Below are 21,320 nucleotides of genomic sequence, written 5' to 3'. Positions count from 1 at the left end.
TATAAATCATATCAATGTGAATGAATTAGACATTGCATCACTAAAGAATTATAGCCATAATGAATGACTTAGCATATACATTAAATGTCATTAAGATTGCAATATTAGAAAACTGAGGAACTCATTCAATATAGTTGAATAATTGCTTAGGCATAAATCATCAATCAACCTAAAATTTTCAATTCATATAACTACAATATTTATAAGCATTTTCTTTTACAACTTAAAATATCCTGGAAACCAACTTAGCATAATTTTTTATAAACTTTTGCTCCTGTCTCTAAGCTTATAACATTTAGGAAGTGAGAAATTCATGGCTTTTTCTCAATGTCTAAACATTCAACTTCTTTCATATACTGGACCATACAACATTTGATAATGTAAATTCAACCTCCCCATCATTATTATAGCATTGGTAATGTAAACTCTACCTTCCCATCATTAAACTTACATCATTATTATATTGGATATTAACAAACTTACATCAGAAACTCATCAGGAGCCCTAAAGCCTTTTGCTTCATTATTATAGCATTGGTAATGTAAACTTAACCTCCCCATCATCCTGCAACAAAGTAAAAACAGTATAATTTTTACAATTAAAGAAAACTATTTTAGAATAGAAATGAAACATAAACCAAATGAACACATATTTTTTCAACATTGGGTGGTATTCTCACTCAGTGCAATGCTCTAATCCAATCACCTCCATAGAGAAGCATATTTACTAGTTTCAGTGATAAGGATGATCTATAAGGTTCAATGACTCTCAACCCCATACTAAATGCTTGTTCTGATGCAACCGTAGAGATTGGAATGGCTAAAATTTATGCTACCATATGAGAAAGAACCTTGTATTTGTTATGATTAGCCTTCCACCACTGTAGAACATTAAAATCGGTTGCTTTAGTTTCATCAATTGTGTCTAAGCATAACTCTTGTAGGTAAACATCTAGCTCTAACTTAGAACATGGTTCAAATTCAACTTTCTTGATGTGTTGCCTTAATCTTTGCCAACCTTCATTCATCATAGATTTAGTCTTAGCAATCTGAGAGACAGATGTAGTGCCTAACAAAAATTCCGTTAAAATCAAAAATTAGGTGCCACAAACATTAGATTTTAATAGAAAACCTCATACATGTCGCAACTTAATTAACTTAACCTGAACTACCAGTTTCTACATCAATGTTGATTGCATCTTTCAAGGCTAAAGTTGACTATATTGGTTATATAATTTTTCCATACTCTTTTTAACATTATCAATCTCCACCTTGGTTTTATTTTCACCATATAGAATAAGGAAAGCCAGTTCAATCAGCCTAAACTTGATCCTAGCATAAATAGTAGAAATGAAAAATGTATCAATTTAAAGTTAACACAATTTTATATGACAAATAACATTATTGATAGTGATTTACCTTGGATCCAATGCATTGGCTACTACCATAAGCAAATTGACCTCCCTTAGTACTAATCAAACTTTTATCTCATATTGCTTACCATTCAGCATACAAAAACTGTAACATCTCTGGTCCAATAATCCGACCTACTGTCAAGATATTATCCACTTTGGACACACAGTCTATCATAGTTTTGCTTCTGGGTTTTACGACCCAAAGCACATTTTAACAGTTTAAGGAGCTCACGGGCTATTTAACCAGTCAAATTCTCTCAGTCCTAACTAATGTGGGATACATAGACAAAGTACAAACAGACCAAACATCTCTCTCGTACTTTGCCGATATGGGATTTATCTAAAGGTATCACATACACCCCCCATTACGAGACTTAGTGTCCTTACTGAGATTTACCCTACCATCGTTTAAAAGAACATGCGGAGCTGCTCTGATACCATTTGTAATATTCTTAGTCTAATAACCTGACCCACTGTCAAGATATTATTCACTTTGGACATATAATCCATCATGGTTTTGCTTATGGGTTTTGCAACCTAAAACTTGTCTTAACAGTTTAAGAAGCTTACAGGCTATTTAACTAGTCAAATTCTCCCACCGCTAACTAATGTGAGATACATTAACAAAGTACAGACAGACCCATCATCTTTCCTCATGCTTTGCGGATGTGAGATTTGTCTAAGGGTATCACATATATACCCAAATAAATGAAAATGTTGAGACCTACCTTAATGTACCTTAATGTATGAAATTATATCAATAACACTGCTTCACTATTCTAGTCTCCTTCTCTACAATTCTTCTCTTTCTAAAACCAATGCTTAAAATCTTCCTTTTTGCTTTGAAAGAAAATATCTTCTCTCTCTCTCTTTTTTTTTTCAACGTAAACTTTAAAATAAAATCACACTTAATCTTTAATTTATTGGAAATTAAAAAAATCATTTCTCTTTCTTTGGCAAGTTTGACCCTTATCCTTGCCCTTAACAAATAAAATACTTTTCAAATTTAAACTTACCTTATCCCCTAAAAATTTAAATCTTATCCTAAAATAACATTTATCCTATTTAAATAATACTAATGGCAATAATAATAATAATATTAATAGAATTTTGGATATTACAATATAGGTGTTTTATGATTTGAGGATTAGAGTTTTTTCAGAATTTGAATTCAATTGTGCTATTGTAAAGTAGAATATGTTAGTTTGCATTGTACATTATTTGTTCCATGATATCTGTATATTAGTTTGTGAAATAAACAAAAGAAAATATATATTATTTTTGGATTTTCATTGATAATATTTATGTTACCCTTGACTGTATCTATTTGTTAATAATAATTTTTCATATATATTTTTTTCTATATTATTTTACATATCAACTCAATTTCATAAAAATCTTGAATTTTTAGTAGTTTACTTATATACTAAGTTTGTGAATTTAAATTGCTAGTTTAGAGTATTTTAAAATTTTCAAAAATTTCATTTCAAATGTTCCAGAGTATTATTAACCATTTTATGAATTTTATTTGATTTTATAAGTTATAAAAATGGCATAAAATTAGCTAGAATCTTAAGGTGTTAAACTTGAAAATTTTTATAAAGTTTGTAATTTGTAAAAGACTTTAGTATTTTTATAGCTTTCTTAAACATTATCAATTTGAATATATCTTTTATATATAAATTAGTATGTCTAGTTCTACTATGCAAATTTTCGTAATTTAATTAATTAAATATTATTCATGAAAATTGTTATAAAATTGAGTGTTAAACCTGAAATTTTTGTTACTTGTGAAAATAATTTAATTTTATAAATACTAGTTTAATTTTGGAAATTTTCACAATTTTACAAATTATGTGATATTTATTAGAATTGTTACAAGATTATGTGTCTAATCTGGAAGATGTTTGACAATGTTAGTGATTTGTTAAAAAAAATGCGTTTTACTTGGTTGTTTAAATTATTTTTAGGTTGATATTTTTCTATTTAAACCATCAATATGTGAAGTTTAATTTTGCAAAATTTCGTAATTGTTTGATTTATATAGAGTTTTATAAAATTACTGGAATCTTGAGTTATCAAACCTGAAAACTGTTGATAGAGTTCTTTAATTGTGGAAGAAATTAATTTTCGAGAAATTTTTATATCCTTTTAAGCTGAATATTTTCCTGGTAAGCTATTTATGTGTCTTCTTTTTCCTTGCCAAGTTTGTAATATTTTAATTTGTATAGAAATTTATAAAATTCATGGAACAAAGGTTGTACAATGCAGACATGTGTTAGTTAGATTTAGGGTTGTTCATTTGGGTACCTTCAGAATTTGTGGAATCAAGTTTGAACTAAGGTTTTTCAATGGAATGAAAAGGGATTTCTAAGAGTCATTGATGCAAGTTGAATTCATTGATTTTGTCTAGGAATCCAAGCAGGTTTTGTGTGATAGCCTGAAACATATAGGAGTTGTGTAGATCTTTGCTTTTAATCGAGGTAAGTAAAAACTATTATTTTTGTGTGCATAAAAATATTTTATGTTTGGAAATGATAGTCAAATCTAACAATTTTGGTTTTCGTAAACTATATAATATTTTATACACATTTTCTATTAAACCCAAACATTTGTACAAATGTTTTCATAACTTATATAAATATTTCATTTTGTTTATATATAAATATTTTTTGTAAGTTATATAAATATATTGTTTTCTGTGTATATAAAGGTTTTTGTAAATTATAATATATTTTCATAAACGTTTCTTTTAAACTGAAAATTTATATAAATATTTTCTTAAGTTATATAGATATTTTTTCTGGGTACAAATGTTTTTTAAAGTTATATAATATAGATATTTTATTTTGTTTATATGAAATGACTTTTGTGAGTTATAAAGTATTTCTATACACATTTTTTTTTTACCTATATTTTATTTACTTAGACATTGATTTACAAATTTATTTTGGTAGTAACCAAAACAAAATTACTTATGGTGTATTTATGATATGAATACCTACTCTGAACTCTGAAACTATAAGTTTGGTCCAGCTGGATAATTTGTTATGTTGTGCACACTTCTAAATTTTGGTCGAGTCATCGAGATTACAGGTGACATCTATTTCTGAAATTTTGGTCAAGTCATTGCGATTACAGGTGACATCTGATTCTGAAATTCTGGTCGAGTCACCGGGAGTATAAGTGACACTATATGACATGAGTCTGAAAAATATTTTTGACTTGAGATTGCTATATGATTTTTTTTACTCGAGATCGATATATGATATTTTTTACTCAAGATTTATATATGATATTTTTGACTTGAGATTGCTATATGATTTTTTTTACTTGAGATTGATATATGATATTTTTAACTCAAGATTTATCTATGATATTTTTTACTTGAGATTGAAAGATGAAAAGTTCATATATATTTTGATATTTATACATTGTTTTATATATTTAAATATTTGATTTCATTTTTTTGTCATTATTTAAATGTAATGTTTTTGCATGCATTTTTTCATTTAGTTTTTGCTTATCGAGTTGACGGCTCACCTCCTCGTTATTAACTTTTTACAGATTAGATTTTGATGTAAAATGTGAGTGACTATTTAGCAATTGAGGAAAAAGGAGTAAAAGAGGGTCAGCTGAGGAGACCAAAAAAAATTGTATTTATTTGAGTATATGTTTTCTATTGAGGACAATTATTTTTGTTATAATGTTTTGAGGTTGAAAAAAAAAACTGTCAAGACATTATTTGGTTAAGAAATTTCTAAATTTTACTATACAGTTATGTTAGTTTTGGGGTGTTACAAAAGCACTTGGATCAAACTTACTTTTTCTTAGTATTTCTATGATCCTAAATACTTTTACAAATTATAAATTCGATGTGGGGTAATATGAACCTAATACGATATTTGATACATCATAAAAAATGTGCAAGAACTGAAAAACTATTATTACCATCCTCCGCTTCTCAACAGTTGGACAATAATTATAGCTTTTATCTCTCAAATAGTATCTAGGAAACACATCTTTAAAGATCAAAGCCATACTAAGCATTTTGTATGTGTTATTCCATCTTATGGAACAATTTAATATAAGTTTCCTTTTCTTAATACCTAACTATTGAACAATTTCATTAAAAAGTTTTTGACAAGACTTACTATGTTTAATACATTTAACACTCTTTCTAACATTCTCAATCACATCTTTTATTTCCTCAATCCTATCTTGTTCTAATAGGTTGATAGTATATGTTGTGCACTTAACATGGAAAAGTTTGCCATCACATAACAATCTTCTTTGAACTTCGAAATCCTCTTTCAAACAGACATACAAGAATCATTTGTGCTAGTGTTTTCAACCATTATAGTATGAAAATAAATATGAGTTGATTAGTACATTGCATATGAATACTCCATTTTTATTCAATTATTAGTATTTAAAAAGACAACAAAACAAATAATGTATTATTTAGTACCTTATGTTCAATACCCCATTCTTTGAAACAACTAAATATTGCATCTACAATGTTAACTCCTCTTCTAGAGGAAGACAAGTGGAAAAATTAATAATTCTTTTGTGCAAACACCAATTTCAACCCACCCAGAGTGTTACATTGATCCTAGGGGTTTTTTAAAAAATTTTCTTAGGTTTCCTAAAAACTTTTCTTAAGTTTCCTCCATTTAGCCTAAAAAACTCTTTCATAATCAGCCTTCAATTACTCTATTCTGATCTTTTCATATTGAGGGTTCATGACTCCAAAGAGAAAATTAAAATCGATATGCTCCACTATCATAAACAGCTCTTTATCCATCAAAATCATATGTGTCTTTGCCTCTCTGACTTGAAAAAGCAATTTTTTCATTAGTTTTAATACCATAGTAATTTTATGGATACATCTACACTTGACAAATAAGATTAACTAAAAAAGTTCACCAGAAGTACCTTATTATGCTCGTATTTTCCTTTCATCCATAAAATTGGTGGTTTTGGTAAAGAATCAAGCAAGATTGAATCTACCAGTTGTAAGCCAAGCAATGTTTGTCCATTTTCCAACACTTCTTCTCTAAGAGCCATCCTAACACATGCATCCATGTGCCTTTTCGAATTAGAAGTACTTCCAGTTTTTGGGACCTTAAATTTCACCTTTTTACAAAATTTACAAATAACATATTATTCTCCCTTTTAACAACAAATAACTCCTCAAGGAAGCACTCCCACATGACTAACCATTTTTTCTTTTTATATGGTTTTATTACAACATTATCATTTTCATCATCGTTGTCTTCAGGCATATTTTGTTTTTTTGAATTTTGTTGCCACTAAATTGTTTTTTCTTTGAAAACCATAAGACAACATATTTCCTAAAAATTGACAAGTACCACTTGTGCTTTTCCTATCAATTCGAAATCTTCTGAAATCGACATCTGAAAATACTCGTAATTCAAATGAGGATCCCTTAGGGTACCATAAACCAATATTTAGGGTTTCTTTAAGGTATCTCAAGATTCAGTTTACGACATTTAGATGCGATTCCTTAGGATTCTCTTGAAAACATACACACATGCATGCACTAAACATATTATCTAGCCTAGATGTAGTTAAACATAATAGTGCTCATACCATGTTTCTATATGCTTTGGTTTCAATACTTTTACCTCCCTCATCCACATCCAATTTGAGTGAGGTGCTCATGGAAATGGGTTGCTTTTTGGCTTCTTACATGTTGAACCTTTTGAGAAGGTCTTTGTCATACTTGGCTTGGTTAAGTAGAATTCTTTCTTTTGTTTGTTTGATTTGTAGTCCAAGGAAGTAGTTAAGCTCCACCATTAAGCTCATTTCAAATTCACCCTACATTATCTTAGAAAAATCTCTACATAGAGACTCATTAGTAGCACCAAAGATAGTGTCATCAATATAAATTTGAACAATTAAGATATTTTGCATTTGCTTTTTTATGAATAAAGTGGCACCTTTCTTTTTGAAAAACTATTTTAATTAAGAAAAGACCTAATCTTTCATACCGAACTCTAAGAGCTTGTTTTAAACTATATAAAGCTTTTCTTAGTTTAAAAACATGATTTGGAAATTCATGACTTTCGAAATTGGGAGGTTGTTCAACATATACCTCCTCTTAAATGAAATCATTTAAAAATGCACTTTTAACATCCATTTGAAAAAGTTTGAAATCAAAATAATGTGCATATGCAAGCAACATCCTAATTGCTTCTAATCTAGTTATAAGTGTATAGATTTCATTGAAATTGATACCTTCCTTTTGAGAATACCCTTAAGTGACTAGTCTTATCTTGTTTCAAATGACAACTCTGAACTTATCCTCTTTGTTTCGGTTTACCATTTTATGTCGATAGTGGGATGATCCATTAGTTTTGGAACTAGTTCCCATTCTCAGTTTCTCGCCAATTAGTTTAATTTCTCTTGCATGGCCAATATCCAATTCACATCTTACAATGCCTTATCTACTCTCTTTGGCTCCATTTGTGACAAGAATGCCACAAACTTGCATGTGCTCTATAGAGAAGCCCTTGTCCTTACACCTTGAGATGACTCTCTAATGATTTTTCTTTCGTTGACCTTATCCTTCATCCTCGAAAACACAGATTCCTTTTGAACTTCTTGAGGTTACATGAGATTGTCTTCATATGGCACTACCTCAAGTTGGTTTTCTTCTTCTTTAGGCTTATGAGCTTTTTTTATTCTACCACCTCATCTTTATTGTTCTTTCCCTTTTGAGTTGTCTGACATTTCCACCATTTTTACTTCCAATGAGGTGAAAAGGCTTTTGTTTCTAGTTGTATGCCTTCAACATCCACTATCCCCGTACCATTTTCTTGACTTTTTGCTCTTAGCTTCAAGGTACACCTACACAAAAATAAAACTTAAGCTATATTTGGTATCCAAATGGTTTTGGGTCCAATTGGGTTAGCCTTAAGAGTCCTTTTAGGAACCCAAACCTTCTTGATTTTGAAGGGTTTGCCATTCCTAATTAGACATCCCCTAATGGTGTGATCAACAAAAGCACAAAACTTGAATTTCATATATAATACATGGGGCTTCTTTAAAGTCTATATGTGTTTCAATAGGGGTTACTTTTGTTATAGTCTAGTCCTTCCTTATTAAGACCACTTCTTTGAGATGCAAGCATCTCATCGAACCTCTTAGTGCCTATTTTGAATTTTTCAAATAACTTATTTGAACTATCAAATTTTTTCTTTAATTCAATATTTTCATTTTTCATGTTATCTAATGCTTTAGTCAAGGATTCTTTTTCTTACAAAGTTAGTTCTAGTTTTTTTTAGTTTTATCATGCTCATTTTTGCTACTTACTAACTCATCTTTCATGCATGCAAGGTTTTTCTTTAAAGATTTATTTCTTAAACTAATGCATTTATATTTCACTACCAATGATTCAACTGTTTCATGTAATTCATCGAATGAGTAAGAGTTAGAATCATCTACCTCTTCCTCTGAGTTGCTCTTGGCCATAAAGCAAAGATTAATCCTTTCTTCCTCTTATTCACTTTCATCACTTGAGTCATTGCTCTCGCTCCAAGTGGTGGCAAGTACTTTTCTTTTAAATTTCTTCTTTTTTTTCTCTTTTCTCTTCTTTTTGAGGAGAGGACATTCTTATCTAATGTATCCCGGTTTATTGCATTCATAGCATTGATCTCCTTTTCCTCTATCTCTTTTCCTCTTGATCGATTGAAGCTCTTTCCTTTATTCTTTTTGGACTTGGAAAGGAATTTGTTGAATTTTCTAAATTTGTAGCTAAAAGGCTCACAACCTTATCATCCATTAAAGATTCTCCAACTTTTTCATTTTTCTCAATTGCCTTTAAGGCAATGTCTCTTTTTAGTTTAAATTTCTTTTCTTTTGGTCTTCTCTTCATTTCATAGGTCAAGAGACTTCTTATAAGCTCATCCATTTGAATCTTAGTGAGGTCTTTGGATTCCTTAATTGTCGTTACCTTTATGATTCATTCTTTCGGTAATGACCTTAACACCTTTTTTGCTAATTCTACCATTTTGAATCTTTTTCCAAGGCCTTTCAAGCTATTTATCAAGTTCAAAAATCTTTTGTACATGTCCATTATGCTTTCCCCCATTTTCACTTCAAACAGCTTGTACTCCTGGAACATAAGTTCAATTTTTGACTTTTTGACTTGACCTATGCCTTCACGTGTTTTCCCCATCTTCACTTCAAATATATCGTACTCATAGAACATAAGCTCAATTTTTGACTTTTTAACTTGGCTTATGCCTTCATGTGTTGTTTGGAGGATGGTCCAAACTTCTTTAGCTATTTCACAAGTAGAAAATCTATTAAATTCAGTTGAATCTAATGCACAAAATAATATGTTTATGGCTTTAGCATTCAAGCTCTACATTTTCTCATCATCATCATTGAATTCCATTTCATCTTTAGGCTTATTTGTTAGGAGATTCCTAGGTGTAAAGTCACCATGTTTAATAATTTTTCACAACTTATAGTCTATTGATCTAATATGCAATCTCATTCTAATCTTCTACTAGGTGTAATTTACTCTACAAAATAAAGGTGGTCTAGTAGTACATCGACCTTCACTAAAAACCGTTATAGAGATGCTTGTCATTATCAAAAGATCTTAAAACTCTAAAATTCATTAGAAAATATAAACCTAGAGTTCAAGCTCTGGTACCAATTGAAAAACCCCTAATGGCAAATTAATCCTAAAGGGGGGGTTGAATAGGATTATTATAAAACATTAAATACAAAATTTATCAAACTTGATTTTTACACAAGATGTCACAAACAAAAAACAAATAAACAATCAAAGCATAAAGTAAAAGATAAGAGTTTAGAAAATGCTCAAGAATTTTAAAATGGTTTGAAGCTTTTCATCATAAGCCTCCTACTTCTACTTCTTCAAGCAACTAGCTTGACGTTTCCACTCGAATTACCTCTGGATTATATTAGTTGACTCAGGATTTCGCCCTTTTATATTAGTGATACAGGATTTCGCCCAAGTGTACTTTGAAAAAAGATTTACCAATGGATTATGCTTCTAATAGGCTGATTTCACTAATGAGTATAAATGTTTCTCTTGAAATATGTCAGTTTTGGTTTATAGAGAGAGATTGAGAGCTTAGAGATTGAGATAAGAATTCTTGAAAACTTTAAATATGTTCTCTAACATTTTAACTTTTTAATATAGTCTTAAGACTTGAAAGATCTGTTGGATTAATTTACTAGTTGTTGACTTGTGAAAATAATGTTTTCACTTTGAAAAGCACGAGAGGATAGGCGTCTGCTTATTTAAAACGGGCATCCTCTTACATATCCCTACTTTGGTGACTTTGGAATAATCGTCCAATAGTTGAATTCTTGAAATGCGTCATTAGAGGGATGGGCAACCCTTTTTAGGGACGAATGTCCTACCTTGCTCTTTGAAATTTTTAGAGAGCATCAATCAGCGAGGACGGGGCATGGGACGGACAGAGGGATGGGCATCCCAATATGCTGACTTTGTTGACCATCCTAATTATGTTTGACAATGCATTGGATAAGGAATAGGTATTTTATGGTCATCATTCAATATGGGACAGGTATCTAAGAGGCATGCGCATCCCTAGTAATTTAGAAAACATTCTCATTTCTTTATTTTGTGTCAAGATTAACTACTACAATAGAAAAACTATAATTTGCCTCTTTCTTTATTTTATTACACTGCATTTACATAGTCTTAACATACTCTCTTAAGAAAAAACTACTTCAACCTACTTCTTTTCATACTCTTAACCTCCCCACTTAAAACATACCTTAAACATACAAAAAAACTAACCTTAATTCCTAATCCATACCCAATAAAGAAAACATAGCCCTAGACCCCAAACTTACATAATAATAATTATAATGCAGATATGAATCATGATTCATGAATAGTTCATTCATGTAGATTCTTTGGAAACATTTTACTTAAAACAAAACTGAAATGAAAATAAGAAAAGCACTCTTATATCATGAATGAGGCAATTAACTCATTATGTTTATATATTAACTTGACTTGTAAGATGACATATTGGAATAGTACCTAAACTTTGAGAGCAAAATAAATAAATAAATTTATGAAGCTATTAAATTATTAGCAATTTGACATTTAAATCTATATGTGAAATGTGTCTTATGTATCAATTCTAATTTATATTTATTTGTAAAAAGATTATTAACAATGATCACAGAAACTCTTATAATTAATCATAAAGTCTTTACTTATGATTATTTTCTCACATTTCACATATCCAAGACCGGAGAAAAAGAAAAAAATTAGAAAGAAAACAAGATCATAATGAGTTTCCATATAACTATAAATTATAATGAACAATAATAACTTAAGGGTAGATAAAGAACTTAATAGTTAAATTTTCTCCCCCTCTCTGTCTCTCTTTTTGTCTTACTCTATTTCCCTTACCCTTTTATTAAGTTCAAAGTCTATATATTCCAACATAACCTAGAGTTGGTTTCACAACCAAAAATGAAGCCTAGAACAATGGCATTATCTTTTTCTTTCTCTCATTTACTCTTTCATTATTTTTTGCCTAATTTTATTTTTCTTCTATGTAACACAATTTTCCACTACCTACTTACCAAAACTCTAGGCTGAAAAGCTCATAAGAGGGTTTAACTTATTCCCCAAAAAAGATATCAACATTGTTGTAAATGATACTTCAGTTATGGCTCCAAAGATTGTTGAAAAGCAATTCATTTTGCATCCTTTTAGTGATCCAAAGCCTTCTATTCAAGAGTTTAGGCACTATGTTTGGTATTACAAGCTTCCCCGATCCTCACACTCAAGCAACAAGGTTTGACCTCAACATTTTGTCAAGCAAAAACCATAAAGCAAACATAGCCTTACAAATAAGAAACAAAAACCTAAATCCATCAGGTCAGCTATGAGATTCAAATTCACTTAATTTAATATGAGGATATACACAACACCATACAAGACTAAAACTCTCTATGGAAAAGTAATAGAAAAATTTTTCATCCTTTTTAATAATATTTGTATTTCTTTTAACAATAAAAAGAACCTTAAAACATAAACACATAATAAAGAATATTTTTAAGCAACAAATAACAATAAAGACTGACAATGAAAAAAAAAACCATGAAAGATAAATTGTAGTCAACAATAAGAAAACAGTTAGGGGTCTTACTTTGTATGAGCAATATCAACTAATAAATAGAAACCATCCGTATTTTCAAAAAAATGTAGCATTATTGGCTAATTGAAAATAAACATATAGATTATTAGGGTTTCGGTTAGGGTTCTTAATATTGAAGATGAAGACTCAAAAATTATGATGCACTAGCCAACTACAAGAACATGAAGAGTAATCAATATTGTTGTTGACTGGAATGAACTATTTGGGTTGTAACGACCTGCAAGATGGAAAGAAAATGAGAGGATTGGTTTGAAAGAAAAAGATGGTGATAGATTTATGTGTACTTGCTTGTTTATGATCTCAAAATGGCAATATTCAAAGAAAAAGAAACAACCATGTTGATTACAGAGAAAGCAAATGCAATTGAAATGCAAGAGAGAGGGAGAATAGAAACACAAGAGAGAGAGTCAAGAGAAAATATGTATGGAAAAAGTTGATATATTTAGAATCAAAACGACATTGTGTTTAATTTCTCGAGTTGGCTTGCTACGAGCCATGGCTTAGCTCAACTTGAGTTGAGTTGATGGTTGGCTCGAGAGCCAAGTGGAGTCAAACTCTAGTTTATCCGAATTTGGCTCATTTTTTAGCCAAGCTATATATCATGGCTTAGGTTCGACTCGAGTTGGTTTGAAACGAATCCAAGTCGAGTTGAGTCAAGCTGAGTCATATTCTAAGAATAAGCCGACTCAGCTCATATCTAGGGCTAGTGTTTGTGTCCAATTTGTTGTGTTTTGGGTTTTCAAAAGAAAAGTCATATTGCTAATCTAAAAAATTTTCACGTTTAAACAACTTTTAATTTTCTCCACCACCACCCTCACCTCTATCATCACCATTTTCATTTGCGTCACAATCTTCAACAATACAAACAAAAATTTATATAGAATCAAATTCAAGTATTACTAAAAACAAAAACGAAATTGAAGAAAAAATGTGGAAAGTCCTCATCATAGACTATACAATGATGATGTCGCGGCTAACAAAGGTCAAAATAGCCATAAAATTGATTATTGGCAACTAAAACAACACTCAAGGTTGATGTAGATCCAAATTTGACATTATTGTCTCATCGCCTATACGAGTTCCAATTTATCGACTTCCAAATCTTGATCAGATCTTTTGGCCCAACTCTCACTCTCTCACCGTGGGTGTTTTTTGACTTACTAGTGTTAAGTTTGTTTAAAAAAAAAAAAAGGCTAGTGTGGTATGTGGAAGTGTTAACAAAAAAATAATAATTATGAGCATTGATGAAGATTTTAACCCACAGAGAGAAAGAGAGAGAGGGAGAGAGAGAGAGGATGTGACATTGTTAGTGGTATTAACGATGACAAAGACAAAGGCATGTAGAGGAAAAGGTTGTGAGTGGAATTCTTAATAAAATTTGTAATATAATTAACAAATGTAAATTATATATGATTAATTTATATTGGGTGGTTCTACAATGCATCACCTTGACACTCTTTCAACTTGCAACTTACATCTTGGATCTAGAAGTTTTTATTTCTAGATCGGTCAACTCTCCTCAAGTATTTTTTGACAACCAAGAAATGGAAAATAATAATTAAGAAAAAAAGAAAGATGAGAAAAAGGGAAAAAAAAGAAATAAAATATAAAATAATTAGGTGAAAAAATAATTTATTGTATTAATAAGGTTATAAGTGATATTAATTCTATTATATATTATATAAAATGATAAAAATAGTATTTGATGGTTAGGATTAACATGTAATTTTCATGGATAACTTGGGGGAGATTGTTTAATCAAACTTTGGGTGGGAAATTGTTGTTTGACCTAAAAGAACTCAAAAATTTTGTAATAGTGAATGTATTTACCATTACTCGTGACCAAACGAGTAGGAAAAGAAGTCAGCTGTCCCTTAATAACTAGAGAACGATTGGCCTTCCTTTTTAGATCTTGCTTCTAGGATTAAAGGAATAAGAAAGTGCATATACATAAGGATTATGGACCAATGTTTTTACCAAATGTGGTTCTCTTATTTCTTAATCAATTAAACTAATTGCGAATGTATATTTTTAGTCAACAGTGCGCCACCAGCTAGCTAGAAGATTATTTTCAGAGATTTTTCACCACATTAGAGACAAATCCCTTGTTTTAACTTTTGCTTTAATGCTTATGAATATTAAATAGTCAATATATACTGAAAAGCTCACGCATTTTCACTACTTGGACAACAATTTAAAACTTTTGCGCCTTTTTACATCTTCCAAAAGTGAAACGTTAGATATGCCTGGAGTTCAGGTATATCAAGATCAAACATCTCCCAAATCTTTAAAGAAAAATGTCAAACTTAATTAATTGAAAAAACAGAAATAATTACTAATAGAACAGAATGCGTGAGCCTTTTGTGGTTCCCTCACTTTCAGAATATTAACTTTCTACGGAGCACAGGCGCTGGATTGCAATTCCCAGAAAATGCCGCAAGAGCCCGGATGGTTTCACTGATCAAATCTTTAAAGATTAATCGTTCAATGTCAAGGACAGCCTCTGACATCTCAATCAGGCAATCCCCATTGATTGCATCCCCAGCAAGATCTTTTCTCAGCACACAACAAATGACATTAAACAAGTCCTCTGAAGTGTCCCTCTCACGGATTTTCTGAAATTCAGACCAAATTTGTTGCAAGGATGAATGTCCAGGAGAGATAATTTTCCATGGAGGGAGTTGTCTCTTTCTATTGAGAATCTCGTTGGTAGTATCAAAAACAAGCCTCCTTTGGAGTTTCAAGACCTTGGAAGTGCCCTTTCCCTTCAGATACTGCTGCTTCTCTAGTAACAAAAACACGTCTGAATCCTCGGGAAGGTAATTTGATGCTCGAAGGATATCAGAAATGTAAACAAAATCATCATCATCCTCAGATTTTGATTCAACAGACGAGATGGCCGGGCTCCATAAATCATCCTCTGATTCAATTTGCAACTCTGTTATCATTATAACCATAAATAAGTCAAAGCACATTGGCGCTATCAGCAATAGGTATTAACTAAACAAAAATGTAGATCCCACCAACACCATTGATTGAAAGTTAAAACAACATGCCCAGAGGCAGATTGCAGAAGCTTAATAAACTGACACAGTAAGGCAAATTTATCATCAAAAGAAGCCAAAGTAAGCTGCACTGATTGTTAACGTGGTGGGCCTATTTAAACGAAATGTTACTGTTACTAGAAAAGGCTGGAAGACAACGGAGACCTGTCAGTCCAGTAATATTCAGCGAAGATATTCTCCTTCAACTAAGCTACTAAACAAAGTACTGGGGTTTGATATTTTTTGGCATCAGGAAGTTTTGCAGAGAAAGTGAAAAGTGGGTTCGGATCAGTTTTCCATTTAAGACACCTATTCATCACAGTTGCAGTGCATTGCAGTTAAATTTTGACTGAATAATATGGCATTGCCCATCATCGTCAGTCTTCTTCAATTCATCCAACCATTAATTATCAGTTTCGCGTGCCATTTTACATTTTTGAGAACATCAAACGCTCAGTCTCAGTCGTCAGAAGAATTTACTATTTCAACTGCAAATTTACCTCACTATTTTAATGGCTTTTTTAGGGCTATAATAGGGTGGTTTCAGCCTAAGACGTCACCATAATTTATCTGATGCAAATCTGTAGCTCAGAATCTAAAGAGAGCAGAAATTAAACAGAGCGTACCTTTGAAATCAATGCTCCGTTTCATAACGGGGGAAGGAGATGACTCCTCCTTGTAAAAGGAACAGTCAAGCACGGAAACAGGACTCGGTTGCAACTCATTTGCCGTTATCTCTGCTATACTGTGAAGAAGTTTATCACATCTCTCTAACAAACTCCTTCCTTCCTTGTATTCCTCCGCTTTCGATCTCTGTAATAATAATGCCAATCAAAATTTAAATTCATACCTAAAAAAAATGGTTAATTAGATTTAATCAACTTGAATTAATTGAATTTTTTATGGGTTTACCTCGGTATCGGTTTGAGAAGAAGTGCTTATGCTGCACTCAGATTTTTCATCCTCGGCTGGAGTAAAAACTTTATCGTCTTTCCGACGAATCTCCGTCGTTGGTTTCGTCATTCTGGGTGATCGGTTTGAGGTCTGATCCGATACACTCCTCCTCAGGTTTATCTTGGGAGAACCTCTTCCCTGCTCCATTGACTCGTTGGATTTCCTCTGAGTCTCAACACTCAAAGGTCTTCTCCCGCTCGGACTCTTGATTCCGGTCTCACTCCTCGTCGGAGATATAGAATTTCGGCCTCTGCTCTGGCTGTGGTTCCGTACATTCCTTTCAAACTCCGGTCTGTCACACCGCGGGCTCACCGCTGGGGACATTTCGTTATAGATATTTAAATTCCGGCGATGTCCAATCGTTCTCGATCTAAAACTCGAAGGAGATGAGTCATTCCCGAGTTGGACTTGCCGATTAGGCCCCGGTTTCATGACAACGATGGGAGAATCATCGTAAACAAAGTTTCTGAGATTCGTCTGGGCGGTGGAGGGTTGTTTCTTGGGGTGTAGAAGGCCCTTGAGTTGCAATGCTTCAAGGATTTGTTTTAGCGTTTCGAGATCCTTCGAAGGCTCATCGATTCCTCTCATCTTAAGCCTCTTCTCAATCTCCCCATAAATGGAAACAGTCTGTTTTGGCTCAGGGAAAAAATCCATAGAGTCAAAGAAACTTTTTCTTTGTCCTATACCTCCTCCCCTCTGCGGTGCTTTGCTTGGCTCGCCTCTCACATTTCGTACAGTGAACTGCTTCGGATCTACTTGTCTTCCATTCATTGCACGCTCATCTCTACCTGCATTACTAATTTGTCTCACTACATTGCTCGAAATGTTGTTCTGCGAGTTCACCGCCCGCGAATGCGACTGTTTTAACTGAAAATTGACTCCATCGATGAACCGGTATTGATAGAAGTCCTTGGATACTCTAGATTCTGAAGCGGATCTTCTTAGCTCAGCTTTTTTGGCCCGTTCCGGATCCGAATTTGGCAATGGTTCGAGTCCCATGAGTCTCGCGATTACACTTGTGGACCGACGCTGCTTCTCGCTGTCATCGGTGCCTCCTTCATTGTTCTCGCAACGATTTGATGATAAAATCGCTGCATTTGAACGGATCTCTCTCGGTTTTAGGCTTCCTTTAGCGTCGACAACGGCTCTGCTATCGAGAGAAAGGCGAGGAGCTTCTTTGCAGAATTTCCATGACAACCTTGCACCTTCCTTGAATTCAAAAACGGGAAGAGGAAGCGTCAGTTTACTTTGTATCTCTACCGGAATCGTTGTAGGCTCCGGCGCCGGAGACCGAAGCTCCGACACCGGAGATTGCCTGAACCGATCCGGTGAAGGCATTGATCTTCCTTGATGATGATGCTGCTGATGATTCTGTGGCTTCTCCAATTCTCTTGACATCGCCGGCGACGAGTCAACAGTGCTCTCTGAGTCCACTATGGAATCAACGGCCTGAAATACACAATCCACCACACAAAAGAAAATCAGTAAAAAATAAAGTAAACAGCCAAACAGAGCATACAGAAAATAGAACTGACCGGAGTTGGAGGGAGGCGCTTGATGGAGTAGATTCGTTTGCCGGTGAGAAGCTGTTGGCGATCGAAGATCTGAAAGAAACCAGCCATGCAACCAATTTGCTTTTCAATCTGTTTTTCAAGATTTTGCTCTTGAACGATCCCCGTCGTCATTTTTTCCTCAGATTATTTATCACAGTTAACCTCCTCTCTCAATTCTATTTTTTTTTATCTTCAAAAAAAGTCTTTATTCTTCACTGTTCAATCTCCATTTCTACATTCCGTTCTTTCTTTTTCTCTCTCTCTCTGACTCTCTGCGATTTAGTAAATCTGCGTCTCCCGCTTTTCTGGTTTTTAAAGGGTAGCCGTAGTTAAGGCAAAGGGGGCCAGGTAAAAAGACATGTAATATCCTTACCTTTTTCAAAAATGCCTCAAACAAGCCTATGGATTAGTTTCGGGTCGGGCCATTGGGTTGATCCAGCTAGAGTGGACTTAACTTTTACTGAATCCCAATTTTTGTAAGGAGCATCCGTGGCAATGTATCCACGTGTCAAAGTTAACTTTCTTAATTTCGCAAGTTTGACTGTTGACCATTTCTCCCCAAACTACCCTCCTTATTTTCCCATCTCGCGGGCTTAATGATCATCAACAACAGAGGCTCTAGTCAAATAATGTTGACTGTTGACGGCCTAAGATCTCAGCTGGATTCAATTCAGACGGAATTGTTTTAGGAATATTCAAATGACTCAACTAAACTGTTGATAAAAAGAGTTCAACTGTTGGATTCGAACTCAAATAATTTTATCTGAACTAGAAATGGAATTCATATAACTCGGATGAATTTCAGCCATAATGTTTAAATGATTTTAATTTGGAAAATTGAAATTTTTAGTTTTATTTTAATTCGTGTATACATATATGTCACTCATTTCAAAATTTAAACAAATATACCACAATAGTAACTACTTTTCCAAAATACCCTTCTTGAAATGATCTATGCAGAGATTCTTTTTTTTTCTCTGTAACTTTTTCCTCATCTTCCTCAGCTTTCAAGTGAGGAAGGAATGCAGAGAGATCCTCTCTCTTTTTCTCTGTAACTTTGGAACTGTACCGTAAAAAATAGAACAAGTGCTCCAGAATGGAGCTAGTGCTTCAAAAACAAAAGAAAGAAAAAAAAATTAAAAAGTGAAACAAATTTCAGATTAAGAATTCTTCAAAGTAAGGATATAAAACAAAAAGAGCAACCTATCAAAACTCGACCACATCCACTTCATACCTTATATTAGACCTCAGGTACTAGGATGATCAAAAAAGATCATTTGATAGGGTTTAACTGAAAAAAATGAAGGGTTGGTGTTTAATTGGAAAAAAAAAAGTTATTAATTATTAAAAGCAAGAGTTTTTAAAAAGAGTTGGCAACCTTCATTGTAAATAAAAAGGGTTGGCGTCATTATAAGACGTCGTTGACAATGCCAACCCTTTTAAAAAAAAATTTAAAATTTTTTTTTAAAGTCTCAACGCCATCCCCTTTTAAATTTTTTTAAAAAAAGTTTCAAGTGCTATGAATTTTAAAAAAAAAAAAAATTTTTAAGTCTCAACGCCAACCCTTTTTAAGATTTTTTTAAAAAAATCTCAAATGCTTCAAGATAGAATAATGCACTGACATGAATATGAATAATGCATCAAGATGAAATAATGCACTTTTATGTTTTCAGCAAGTACAATGAATATATATGAATAAGGAATACATCAATATAGAATATTATAATGAATATATATGAATGATTCACTGACATGAATAGTGCATTTACTTTAATAGTTCACTGATAACCAGAGGAGAATATATTCCTTATGCTCTTATTTACGCCTTCTTACCTTTCACGTGGAAGTTTTGCTTGCTTCCATATATATGTGCAAGTTTTGGCAAATATTTTTTGCCAAAAGTGTTTGGTTGCTTGCTTCCATATTTTCTCTAAAAGTATTTGCTTCCGCATAGATCATCGGATTGTTTTCTCGTTCATGAAGAAAATTCAGTAAACTGTTTCATCGATCGTCAATACTATCAACGTAATGGCAGGAAGACAGGTTAGGTTTTGTTATATCAAATGGAAGTAGAAATATATCATATCAAATTTAAATTTGATTTAAATTCAATGTAAATTGAATTTTAATTTACTCCGAATTTAAATTAATTTGAAAATATTGGATTAATTTGAAATTAAAATTAAAATTAATAATGAAATTGTTCAAATTAATTTGGAAATTGAAATTCAAATTAATTTGAAATTAGGTGAGTGGTGTACCATGGTTTGTCAGGCAGAATATTTCACTAAAATTATTATAGAAGCAAGCAAAACTTCCACAAGAAATAAAGATGAAGAGAATCAACTCTTCCAGAAGAATAATACAAGACATGAGAAAAAGAAATATTAAAAAATTAGAGTGAAAGCACCTCATGCATTTTATTATTGTTTGTAGTTCAGTAGATTTTATTATGGGAAATTGAAATTTTATTATTGTTTGTTGGTGATTCAAATCTAAAATGTAACTTAAATGACATTTAAAACTCAAAAATGATAATTTTACATCAAATATTATGAACACTCAATTTTTTTTCTCTTTTTATGAAAAATGACGTCATGCATATTAATATACTGATAATCTAATTTTTTTTATTCTTATGTTACATTAGGTTATGCCAATTATGTTAATTTAATAATGATAATCCAGTTTGTTTGATTAATCTGTGGTTAAAATGATTGTCTTTCATTAATATTTCATTAATGTAATTTAACGAATTAATATATATTTTCAGGCATTTGCAATCAACTACCAAGAGGGGGCGTACAGATTTCATGATGCATACAGATTCCGAGTGCATATGTCACTTCAAACAAAGATGGATACTGTGATTATAATTAGGAATAAACTAACATTTACTTAAAAAGTCATTTTTCGGACAACCTATTTTGGACACTTATTAGATTTGGCGAAGCCACGGTTCAATGTCGTATTTATTCAAGCAATGTTATTTCGTATGATCAACCACGAGAACCCAGACAAAGAAATGTGGTTTTAAATAAATGGTGTTGAATTTCAATTCAGCTTTGTTGAGTTTGCACTAGTCACTGGTCTGATTTTTGGGGAGGACATGGATGTGTCCAATTACGTTGATTGCACA

At 32.1% G+C, this 21,320-nt stretch overlaps 1 protein-coding gene across 1 annotated transcript; it reads right to left on the bottom strand.

The window, feature by feature from the left end:
• Nucleotides 1–14,786: 14,786 nt before the first annotated feature.
• Nucleotides 14,787–18,467, bottom strand: LOC123222645 (protein LONGIFOLIA 1-like). The gene is made up of 4 exons (XM_044645521.1): nt 18,164–18,467; nt 16,587–18,077; nt 16,301–16,487; nt 14,787–15,568 (listed from the first exon to the last, which is right to left on the bottom strand). The coding sequence occupies exons 1-4, from the start codon at nt 18,311–18,313 to the stop codon at nt 15,009–15,011; spliced, it is 2,388 nt and encodes a 795-aa protein (XP_044501456.1). The 5' UTR covers nt 18,314–18,467; the 3' UTR covers nt 14,787–15,008.
• Between the last annotated feature and the right edge of the window lie 2,853 nt (nt 18,468–21,320).

The sequence above is a fragment of the Mangifera indica genome, chromosome 8, assembly GCF_011075055.1.
Source record: "Mangifera indica cultivar Alphonso chromosome 8, CATAS_Mindica_2.1, whole genome shotgun sequence".
Lineage (NCBI taxonomy): Eukaryota > Viridiplantae > Streptophyta > Magnoliopsida > Sapindales > Anacardiaceae > Mangifera > Mangifera indica.
Note: the sequence above shows the minus strand (reverse complement) of the source record. Positions and strands in the feature narration are given on the sequence as shown.

Bases quoted from the DNA above. Each gene is read 5' to 3' on its own strand.
- LOC123222645 (XM_044645521.1), bottom strand. From the start codon at position 18,313: ATGACGACGGGGATCGTTCAAGAGCAAAATCTTGAAAAACAGATTGAA. The intron at 18,078-18,163 runs GTCAGTTCTATT...TGTGTATTTCAG, and splicing joins AGCGCCTCCCTCCAACTCCG to GCCGTTGATTCCATAGTGGA. The intron at 16,488-16,586 runs GTAAACCCATAA...TTATTATTACAG, and splicing joins CTTCTCAAACCGATACCGAG to AGATCGAAAGCGGAGGAATA.